We start from the raw sequence: 12,685 nt of genomic DNA on the forward strand, positions 1-12,685 counted from the left end.
GGAAGTTTTTAAGAAGAGACTGGACAGCCGTTTGTCTGAAATGGTGTAGGGTTCCTGCCTGGGCAGGGGGTTGGACTCGATGACCTCCAAGGTCCCTTCCAACTTTATTATTATTATTATTATTATTATTATTATTATTATTATTATTATTATTATTATTATTATTATTATTATTATTATTATTATTATTATTATTATAATTGCTTGACACTAAATATAATGATGTACTCTCTAATTGATATAGCAGTAGATAAAAATGTTTAGCTTTATTAGTTTCTTACCATTAATGAGTAATATGGTGTCTGTAGCTTAACTGGCTTAGAGCAATATTTATATATAAACATGCTTAGCATGTTTTAGGAATTCAGCCAATAGTTTAATGGTCAATGTCATTATTTAAATTATACATGGCTTAGTGTGATGGATAAACCCAGCCACCAATTAGAGTAGCCAAATCTTACACATTTGTACATTGTCTTGATTTTTTCTGTGCTACCCAAACACACACACACACACACACACACACTTACACACACACACACACACACAGAGAGAGAGAGAGAGAGAGAGAGAGAGAGAGAGAGAGAGAGAGAGAGAGAGAGAGAGAGAGAGAGAGAGAGAACTTAAATAATTTTACCAAGTCTAGAAAATAATCTTATTAGTTTTCTAAGCAATGTTTAAAATTTAGTCTCCAGAAAACAGATGCTTTTCCCCCTTAGCATTAGAGCCATGGTGGGATGGGCTTCCATTTACAAATGTAATTTAATCCCATGGGAAATTAATCTTGTTAAAATATTGTCAGGTTAATTGAAATTGATTTGTGATTTACTAAACACACTATTTGCTAATCAAATATCAGGCTTAGAAGCTTTGGTGGTTTCAGAGATTCCTATTAGTTTTACACTAAATGTAATCAGCGAGTCAAATATATGGACAGATAAATGCACTGGAACATTTTTTTTCGCTCTCTTTTTAAAATGGATAACACTTATCTGTCAATAATTTACCTTTCACAAAATGATACGCTTTGGGATAAATGAGTTAGTCATGAAGTCTGGGTTATTTCTATGTGTTTTTTGTCAATACCTCACATTTACTTTCCATTTGCTTAATTATTTCTCTAATGTGTTGCTTCAGGCTATTGAAAACTATCTTCACAAAAACATACATGGATTATTATGTTCTGGATATCCTTGATAAAAGGGGAAAAATAGGCATTTGATACCCCCCCTCCCCAAATGAAGCATCATGGTCTGAAATATGTCTTCTGTATATGTAATTAAAATATTCCTTCCTTCCCTTATGAATACCATTGCTTGTTTGTTTTTTTTAAAAAAATGATTGATTATTATTACCTGTATTTATTACTTATATGATTTGGTTTATAGATAGACATTTTCTTTACAGTTACTCTACCAGATGAAGATGAACGTTCCAATAAAAGAGACTATTTGTAGCTCAAGGTTGAATGGTGGGGTCCTTGATGCTCTCTGAATTTGGTGGTATTCCTGCAGACATTTCATTACCAAGCTAGGTTAACACCATCAGTGCACAGGACATGATGCAGCAATGATGATAATGTCACCTAGTTTGGTAATGAAATGTCTGCAAGAANAGACACAACTTTTTTGTTACAGATTGCATTTTATGTCCTTGCTATTAAATGTGCATAATTATTAAAATGTGTCTGAAATTTCTCGTTACAGAAAGCTCTTCTTTACAGATTATGGAAATGTTGCTAAAATTGAGAGATGTGATATGGATGGCATGAACAGAACAAGGATAGTAATATCTAAAATAGAGCAGCCGACTGCTCTTACACTTGACCTTGTCAACAAATACGTTTACTGGATTGATGTCTACCTTGACTTTCTAGGAGTGGTTGACTACCAAGGACGTAACAGGCAAACTATAATTGAAGGCCAACTGGTAAGTATCTCTTAATGTTGCCTGTTAAAATCTGTTGTGGTTTCTGAAGGTATGCGAAAATCTAAATAATGCACATTTTTGAACCACACCAAGATTGTACAAATCCAAAATACTGTGCATTGTTTATTTTTTTTTCTCTTTCTCTCTCTCTTTCTATATACAATCTTGTTTTTTCAAATATGGAAAGATCTTTCAAGGAAACACTATTTTTTTAAAGAAAAAACCTATCATGTCAAATTAATAATGAGCCTTCTTTTTCTGTATTATATTATATTCAAAAGAGTAGATTATTGCTTAACTTCAAAAAGAACAGGGTCAATCAGCTCATGGACAAGTATGCTAATGAAAAGGGATTCACTCACCTTTCTCTCTATTAGAATTTAAATAAGAGGCTCAATATTTGAATAAGATAGAATAGATTGAGATAAGAGAAACAAAGATGACCAGGAGATTAGAAACTTACCTATTTGAAGAAAGATAAAGGCAACTGGTTTTAATTACAATTGGAAACATTTTATTGGTGATTGGTAGTAGTTTTCAAGTTCCTGAAGAATTGTCAAATGGAAGAAAACCACATCTAATACATAGTCGTCTGCAGGATACTAGTTTTAAATTAACAGGAATATGATTTTCAGTTTAATATTAGGACAATTAGTCACCACCTACTACAATGCTCTCTACATAGGGCAGCCCTCGAAGAGCATCCAGGAGCTGCAACTGGTTCACAATGCAGCGGGACATCCAATTTTGGGTGCATTTGAGTAGCACCACTACTGCATGAGCTGTACTGGCTCCCAACTGCTTTTTTGGTGCAATTCAATATGCTGGTTATCACCTTTAAATAGCACAGGGCCAGGTTATTTGCCTACTCTACTAGGTTAGATAGGATGGTGCATTCCATATTCCTTCCCTTAGGTGTTGCTATGAGGCAGGTCATTGGAAGTGAATCTCCTTGGTGGCTACCCCAAACCCATTGGAACAACCTCCCACCTGTCCCTTGGGAAGTCTATGAAGACCAGGCTGTTTCCCATGCTCTGGACTAGGGTGGGTTTCAGCTGTAAGGATTGTTGGTCTGTTGCTTATGCATTTCTTTTTAATTATGCTTTTTATGGATTGTTGTGAGATACTTAGAATTACTATATGAGATAGGCAGTCATCAATGTTCTGTAAATAAACACATAAAATACTGTAAATAAAACATTGATTACATTAAAAACATGTTGAGAATAAAAGCAACTGATGAAGGACTTTCGGTTCCGGATTGCAGCGCTCGCAGCTGTGTGAGGAGACTCCTCTCCTCCCCAGCTGAGTTTCCGCTGCCGGTAGACCCTTAATCAGGTTGAAAAGCCGCCTTGGAGGGGTGGCTACCACTGAGGAGGTCCTCGTTGTCCGTGGGAGAGCGGCAGCTTCTTCCACGGCCCGAGCTTGCTCCTTTGGGCCGACGGTGGAAAGTCCGGCCACTAAAATGGCCGTTCACCAGAAGTCAGAAGAACATCTAAGCACAGGAACCACCGTGGCTGAGCTGGGTGAGACTTTTTTTTTCTCCCTCTCTTGGTTTTCCTTTTTCTTTTGTGCCTGTAAAAAGCACCTTTGAAATGATTTCCCTGCTCTAAGAAGGCGGTGTTTGTGAGTGTGGGAAAAAGAAGCTTAAATGGACTGAATTAATTTAAAGTGATTTTTTTCTATTTTTTTTAATTCACTTTGGGGTCTTAGAATTTTTTTTTTTTAATATTGAATCTGCTATTGGACTTGAATTCTCCTTTTTTTCTGTGTTTCCTGATCTTGTTTATGAGATTCCTGGTCTCTGGGAGAAGATTTTACATTGTACTGATGACACCTTGTGGAAAAAGTTAAAATTGCAACTCTCTCTTTTTTCTGATGGTGAGAGTGACTTTGACCTTCAGATTACCATAAAAGGAAAAATACAAAGAAAATTAACAGCTGTACTGGTGGGGGTGGATACTGATTAAATGTTCCTTGAACACAGCCTCTACTAAATGATACAGACTGTTCCTAATTATTTTTGAAATGGAGCAATCCTATGTTCAACTTGACTATAAGCTCATACTGGAAAAACTTTATGAAGCTACTGATGAAATATGTTTGCAAATAAAAGAATTTACTATGGAAATAAAAAACAGAAATCCTGCTTTGAACTTACAAATTGACCCTCAGACTTTATTTGAGCATTCTATAGACCAAAAAACAACAGAAGCGGGACTAACCAAGGGTAAAGAAGATTCTATTTTACTTCACATGCATGCTGATGAGATCACCAAGGAACCAAAAAGGACTGTAATTAAACCACCTACAACTCTAAAACCAACAGAAATGGACAGACAAGCTCAACGAACTGAGTATTATGGTAATTTGGATAAGCAACTATTATCTACAAAGTTGGACATAACTGAGCCTGCTATTCAACAGTTTCAAACGTGGAGATTTGACTCTTTAAAACAACAAGGGATTACTTACAAAGGAACTAGGTCTCTAAAACAGAAAAGGGGATGTTTCTGTTTGATACAAAGGACACCACAAGGCATAAAAAGTGACTTGTTCATTGATATAGAGGCATTGTTATGGAAAGCTGTTTGGCATAAAAGGAAAGCTAGAATAAGATTTAAGAGTGTGACTTAAGGCTTCATGTAACGGGTTTAAAAGGCTTATTAGATATGCACTGATTTATGGCTTAAGACAGTTAAATAAGACGTTAGATTGAATAAAAATTAATTAAAGGTTTGAATTTAATAAGAGGTTTGTTTATGTATTAATATATTTTGGATATAGTAATTTTGGGAGGAGGTTAAAGGAATTTGATATTGATAGATTATAAAATATAATAGAAATAGTAAGGTATTTTTCTTTTTTCTTTTTTCTTGGTTTTGACTTTGTTTCTGATTTTTTGTTCTTTTTTTCTTTTCTGTTTTGAACTAATATTTTTTTATTAGAAATGATAGCTACTTTGTAATGCAAGAAGAATAAGATAAAAGAAGAAATGATACTAATTAATGTTTATTGAATATGTTAAGGAAAAAGGCAATGGGGAGACACCTGAAGTGTTAATTATGCATTTAGATTAGAAATATGAAATATAGCATTTGAAATAGTTAAGGTCAACACAGGATTTGGATTTGTGGATTTATTTTGATGAAAGGTTATTGAGGATTGTTATGACTGTCTTAGTTGTATTGAAATATATTAATTTGAATATAATATGCTACTAGAGGGAAAAGAGAGGGGGTTTTTAACGATTTAATCTGAACTTTATGAATATGACTTTGTTTGTGGACAATTGATTGCCCTACCATCACATTGATTCTTAAGCACTTGTTTGTAAAATGAAAAAAAAACAATAAAATTTGTTTTTTTTAAAAAAGCAACTGATGAAGGAGAAGATGAACACTGGAATACTACAAATGTTCAGGCAGAACATACACAGTCAACTATCAAGGGTGACCTAAATGGGATATTAAACAATTGTATGATTTTATGTTCGAAATACAGTACCTCTATCCACAAATTAATTTAAACATACAGCTGGATCCTGAACTGCTTTCATTTCTCATTTGCATTCCTTTTTGGGGTAAGCAAGATTATCAGTGCACAGGAAAGGAGTAAGAAATAGTAAATAATAATCCTTGCCCCTATCAGATCTATCCACCAGTATTTCATCTTGATTTTCAACATCTCATTTGCTCCTATCTGAGATTCTGATCAACTTTATCCAACCCCAACTTTTTTCTTTCATCCATCTTTCCACCTGTTGATGCTTTCTTTATCTATTTGTTTTGTAATTTGTCATTCATTTTCTCTACTTGATTAAACCACATAATCATAACCTTTATTTTGATCATTTGCTGTTATATCTGATCCATATTCATCCATTACCCATTAATTCTTGATCTTTTTATTGTTTTACCACCTACTCTTCTTAAGTAATTAATTCCAACTGCATTTAACTTCCTTTTATATTTCTCCGTTCTCACTTCATATGAGCAGAATAGGAAAAAGTATCTCACATTCACTCAGATCATTTGGATTTTTAGCCAACAATATAGACAAAAGTACTTGGACATTCACATTATTGCTCTTAAGCATCATACCTCACACAGAACTATACACATATCCATATCCCCTAACCCACATAACTCTTACATTAACACAAACATGTCTTACCCATTTGTTCATAAATACATGAAACAATGAAAGGGACAGTATACATCCTTGTTTACTTCCTGCTCAATGCTGAAATATTCACTAAGCATTTCATTTATTATTATGCATCCTTTTATTTCCCTTTATACCACTAGTTGCCAGCCATTCAGTAACTAAGCTTCAATTTCATAGTCATACAAAATATTCCATAATTAAAACTATTCACTTCATCATACTCTTTTTATAAATCAGTGGACATAGAACAGATTTCTATTCTTACATTCATAAAGTTCTCATTGATCTGCTGAAGAATAAAGATCCAATCCATACACCCCTAATTGGGGCATAAAATTGTGCAATACTTCCCAAATTTAGCTTATTGTATCTCTATATCCTTTCAGTCAGAATATTGCTACTTTTCTACCCTTTTAAAAACATAATTGTCAGACTTTCATCCTTGTAGTCTGGATTGGAAACACTTGGTACAAAAAACGAGAATCCAAGAATTCTGGCTTGTGGTATTTATTATAAGAATGGCAAATGTTATTTTTCATTCCAAAGCTTCTTAAAATAAATGCATATTGTTCAAATGAAAAAAAAAGCAAAATCCATTTCTGCTTTCTGTTTTAATGAGTTTCTCATTAGCCAATAGTCACATCCTAGTTATGACTTCTGTTATTAATCTTGATATACAACCTACATCACTAGACAAGTAAAACAAACTAGTAAAATTGGATAATTATATATGTATATATTTATGTGTGTGCATTTTTTCCCTCAGGTCACTCATCTGTATGGTTTAGCAATATTTGAAGACTATTTGTATGGAACAAATTCAGACAACTTCAGTGTCATACAAATTAACAGATTTAACAGCAGAGATACGAAGTTTTTAATGAAACTTGAAAATGCTAAAGATATCCTTGTTTACCACAAGAGAACACAGCCAACAGGTAGGCAGCCAGAAATCTTAATTGTAATCATTTAATGCTCTGTTTGTTATTTACGATTAGGATGTTAACTTTGGGTTTAATGAAGTTCAACATATTTGCTCTTCAGTGAAGATATGAATTTTATAGGGTTTAATGAAAAGATTAAATCACAATGGTTCATCCAATTTTGTATTAATAATATTATGTATGTCTTGGTGACTGAGTGAGTGAATTAGATTCTTTCATTTCTTCAACAAGCTTGTAATTTCATATGTTCATATGCATTATAATTGAAATAAAGATTTGAGTTTTAAATTAGACATTTATTATTACAGTTGGTCATATAATCAGTCAGATATTTAGATTTGGCATTTTTATCCACTAATTGAGTCCTTCCCAAATACCTGAGATAGGCATATGTTGTTGTTTGATAGTGGTAAAGGTATCATCACAGGATGTAAGCTCTTCCAAATAAAGCTTTTTGAAATTGATTGATAATTATTTTGTTGGTATTGATGGTGTTCATATGGTGTTCCATCTTTTTTAGGATTGCCCCCAAGGCACCTATTACTACTATTACTACATTTGCTTTCTTTTGCCACAGCCATTCTATTTCTACTTTCAGATCTTTCTATTTTGTGATTTTTCTCCAGTTTTTTCTTTACTATTCTGCTATCTCCAGGTACTGCTGCATCCAATATTCAGACTTTTTTATCTCTCTTATCGACAGTTATTAAGTCTGGAGTGTTATGTGGCAGATACTTTTCTGTTTGAATTCTTAAGTTCCAGGTCACTTAGCTTCTTCGTGCTCTATTATTTTGTCTATTTTGTGGTCCCCCAGTTCTTGCTGGGAGGCAAGTGATATTTTTTGCATATATTCAATGTACCATTGTTGTTGTTTTGTCTGTAGTCAGTCTATGTGATCTTCTTGCAGCAGCTAACTAGGTGGTCCACTCTTTCTACAGCTTCTTTACAGAGGTGTTTTTTGCTGCCTGTTGCTGTCTTGTCAGTTCTGGCTTTGCATTATATTTCTTCATGCAATCTATATAGCAATTTCTTAAGGGAAGATACTTTGAAGTTTTTCAGTATTTTGTGAGAAAGTAAATAATGGGGCCTTCACCTTTTTTTTTAAGGAATACTAGCATTACAAAAAGTTAAAGAAAAGTATCATTGATTTCAACTGGCAGTTATGAGTGATTTTGCATGACAGTTTTTGTACCATAAAGAGGTGTACACAGCACAGAACTCATCTACAATTTTTCTTTAATAATTCAGATTTCCATTAGACTATTATTGTATAATTTGATACTACTTAAATTTTGCCCAGCTAAAGTAGCATGGGGCAAATCTGTTAATAATAGTCACATTAATATATACAATGAGATGACTGAGTCAAAGTCACTTTATACTAGAATATCCACAATAGTTGAAAATAAACTTTACAGAATGAAATTAATAGCAACAATGAGACACTTAAACGGCTTGTAAGTATGTTTTCCATGGTTACAAGTTTGCAAATGTAGCATGCTGCTAAGGATAAATATGTGACTTTTCAAAAATTACCTCCTTAATGGCCACTAGATCTTTTCACTACTGCCTTGTTCACCTTCAAATGGAGAAAATGCCAGAGTAGAGATAAGTTATGCTGATCATAAAGAAGTAGAGAATAAATGTACTGTTATTTTTGTGACACATTTACTATAACTTATTAACCTCGAAAGGGCTGTATGCTGTGTAACTTTCAATAAACGAACACAAAGAAATGGACAAAAAAGAAGAATCGCTGTGAATAATTAGATGTGAATAATTGCACAAGTAAGAATCATGAATGACTACTAATATGCCATTTTTATGAAGAGGCTGGTTTCGTTACAAACCATTACATTATCCAATTAGAGAAAAAGCAAGTGAGCAATGAGAAATATGTATATACACATGCACAGATGAGATTAAGGTTAAGGTAATAATAATAATAATAATAATAATAATAATAATAATAATAATAATAATAATAATAATAATAATAATAATAATAATAATAATAATAATAATAATAGAAGACGATGATGATGATGATGATGATGATGATGATGATGATGATGATGATGATGATGATGGAAGGGACTTTGGAGGTCATGTAGTCCAACCCCCTGCTCAAGCAGAACAAATGGCTGTCCAGTCTCTTCTTAAAAACTTCCAGTGTTGGAGCATTCACCGCTTCTGGAGGCAGGTTGTTCCACTGATTAATTGTTCTAACTGTCAGGAAGTTTCTCCTTAGTTCTAGGTTGCTTCTCTCTTTGGTTAGTTTCCAAGGTAAGGTAAGGTGAGATAAAATAAGAAAAGATGAGATGAGGCGAGGTGAGGTGAGATGAGACGAGACAAGACAAGATAAGATTTACAGTCTCTTTTCTGCGTACACAATGGCACACATTAAAATGAAATTCTGATGCTTGCTCTCAAAAAAAGAGAAATAATGTTTATATATACATGCATGGACACCCAGTTTGGAGCAGTCTTCAAAACCACTATATAGGCCTCCCAAAGGAAGCATAGGAAAAATTAAATGGCTAGAACAGCTATTCTGAAGGAAGATGTGTTCTACTTTTCTGAGCGCATTTCAACAGCAGGTCTCTTGGCACTGCTTCAATAAATGTTCATCTCATCAATAAAGATAAGTTCCTCTGCAGAAACAAGCTTCCATACATGTGTCTTATTTGAGCTACCTAGATACAACTTTTTCTTATTACAGCTGGATAAGACTATTGTTTATTGAAAACAATAGATATAATGCTAGAATTACTACAATCAATAGTTTATGCAGTATACATTATAGAACAGATTATGCTATAACCTGTTTTGTCTTTATTTGGTCAGACCTCTATTTGATCTTTCAGAATTCCCAGGGAAAATATACTTTTACTTATTGTTCTGCATTTTATATACCTCAGCCCTAATCATAAAAAGATAAACATTTTCTTTCTTTAGCTTTACTTTACTATCTTTACTTTTCGATTATAACAATGAAAATTGTGTGTGTGTGTGTGTGTATGTTTGTGTGTGTTCATTTTTGTATTTTTTTCCTGTTTGGACACTTTCATATGATTTTTATACAGTAACACAGTTTTTTGTGTTTTTTTTTTCCTTGTTGAAACTCTCTCCAAACATTTCATAGAAAAAAATATAAGGAAGTTAAATTTAATAGTACTAGTATATATTTAAATGTGTTATTAAGAATACCTGGTAATAGTTTGGAATAATGAATCTACACTGGCTTCCAGTACAACATTCTCGTCAAAATATTAATACATTCCTCTTAATGTGTGCTGTTTGTCTCCTCTCCTCTTTTCGTAGCAACACTTAAATTAAATAGCAACACTTAAAATTACTGTATGTAAAATGCAAATTATATGTGTCTCTTAGAGGAAGCTGTTTTCTCTGGTTTCTCATAAAAGAGACTTCTTTCTACAGTCTCCCATTCCTGGCCTTAAACATTTATTTCAAAGGGGCCTGGATGCATGTTTTAAGAACATAGGGCACCTACTAAGCATAGTAGAGGCGGGGGAGGGGGGAAATTGTGGCATACTTAAAAGTTCATTTAGAATAGAATAGAATAGAATAGAATAGAATAGAATAGAATAGAATAGAATAGAATTCAAAGGGACCTTGGAGGTCTTCTAGTCCAACCCCCTGCTCAGGCAGGAAATCCTATATCATTTCAGACAAAATTACATTTGACATTTAGAGAGATAGCTATAAAATATTTGACCAGCGTTGTTTAATTTGTATTGTGTTTTGATTAAGGAGCAAAGATCTAAATAAAAATATGAGAAAAAAATACACCGATTTTGCCTGTTTCAAAATGAATCATTTGGAAGTACAGGACATTTGCAAATACATGCTCACCTGGACATGGTTTGTTGGCCCTTCTGGGGATCCCTAAGTCTTACCTCACAATCCTCATGTGCTGTTGCACATCTCCAAAAGGAGAACCTGTTTATGTGTACTATGGCTTCCTTCCTTTCAGAATATGAGTCACTGTCGCAGTAAGAATGCAAGTCTTTTATTATGTATACACAATTATAAAATTAAAGAGATGCCAAGAAGACAAAAATAAAATAACTATGTCTTCTGAGGGTATTAGCACTGCCAGGTATGTATGCATAGTTACCTGGAACAAAGACGGAACAAAAGGCACCAACATTCAAATAATTTTGCCTAGAACAAAGCCGAACCTCTAACACATTTTTAGCTTTCACGAATCCCAAGACTATTGTATTTTACCTAGACCTCCAACTAAAGGCTCTGCTTACATGTTTTGAGCCAGTTTGGCATTTACGCATCCACTTTCCCCATGAAAAGTAAAGACAAAAGGCAAGGAAAACGCCTCCTCCTCCTTTAAAAGTGTGCTTGAGGGGTAAACCTTCCCACTCTTGACTGGCTGCTCAGAAATTCATTTTCCAGGCTCGTTTTGTCTCTGCCTATTATCTAGATTGATAGGTTACATTTGATGTCAGATGAAATGTTTTCTTTGATTCTTTCATGTCTGAAACCCATGGAATAGGTTATGCATTCATCCCCATTCATTATATTTCTTTAGAAATTATGCTTTAGAAATTAAGATTTGAGAAACTTCCTCTCTTTATTTTTGGGATTTATTTATTTATTTATTTAAAATTTGTAAATTTATATGGTCACCCATGTGACTCTGGGCAACCTGCAGCAATCCTCTAAAGCAATACATATAAAACAATTATTAACTGAAACCATTATGTGATCATTATTAAAAAAAATTAAAAACTATAAAAGCAGAAGTAATAAAAAGAGACTAATAGATGGCTGGATGATAATAATAACAGAGCCGTCTCACAAGTTCACCTGTCCCTTGGGATCCCCATGCCTGCTGGCATAACCAGATCATGAGGGACCTTCAAAAGCTAAGGAGCAATGAAGCTAATTTCATCTGTGAGGGAAGAAGATTCCACAATGTGAGCAATGCGGGAAATGTCCTGCTACCTAAAATTCACCAAATGTAGCTCCCTTGATGAAGGAACTTATAACATACCTTTCTGTTGGATCTGGTAGGATAGGCAAATGAAATCTGAAAGATTTGATTGATTGATTGCCTTATTTTTTACAAATAGCTCAAGCTGGTGAATATATCCACATACCTTCCTCCATATGTTTTCCCCAAAACAACTGCCCTGTGAGTTGGGTTGGGCTGAAAGAGAGGGACTGGCTAAAGTCCCAAGCCATGTAGGGCTTTAAAGGTCAACACCAGGACCTTGAATTGGACCCAGAAACACACTCGTAACCATTGCAGACATACATAATTATTCATGCTGCTACATTTTTGCAACAGTTGAAGTTTCTCAATATACTTCTAAGGTGGTCCTATCTAAAGCACATTGTAATAGTCTAATCAGGAGGTGACCAGGGCATGGATGACTGTTAGTATGGCTCCTTGATCCACAAACGGGCACAACTGCCACAGAATACTAAGTTATGCAAAGACCCTATAGCCACAGCTGCTGCCTGCTCCTCCAGCAGGAGTTATGAGTCCAGGGAGACAACCCCCCCCCCCAGATTGCACATATGGTCTGTTTGGGATAGTATAATCCTACCCACCACCAGAGATGACGTAATCTTAGAACCAAAACCCCAAACCATTC

General features: G+C 34.2%; 1 protein-coding gene across 1 annotated transcript in view; it reads left to right on the plus strand.

Moving 5' to 3' along the window:
- The window catches only part of LRP1B (LDL receptor related protein 1B), a gene marked incomplete at its 3' end in the record, with an annotated part of 540,296 nt that overhangs the window by 319,620 nt on the left and 207,991 nt on the right, over positions 1-12,685 (plus strand). Inside the window, exons 9-10 of the mRNA XM_029284208.1 lie at positions 1,707-1,929; positions 6,866-7,037. Of these exons, the coding sequence (XP_029140041.1) occupies positions 1,707-1,929; positions 6,866-7,037 (395 nt within the window). The remainder of the gene's footprint in view (positions 1-1,706; positions 1,930-6,865; positions 7,038-12,685) is intronic.

This window comes from Protobothrops mucrosquamatus, unplaced genomic scaffold (assembly GCF_001527695.2).
Source record: "Protobothrops mucrosquamatus isolate PMUCROS unplaced genomic scaffold, P.Mucros_1.0 scaffold429, whole genome shotgun sequence".
NCBI classification, from domain to species: domain Eukaryota; kingdom Metazoa; phylum Chordata; class Lepidosauria; order Squamata; family Viperidae; genus Protobothrops; species Protobothrops mucrosquamatus.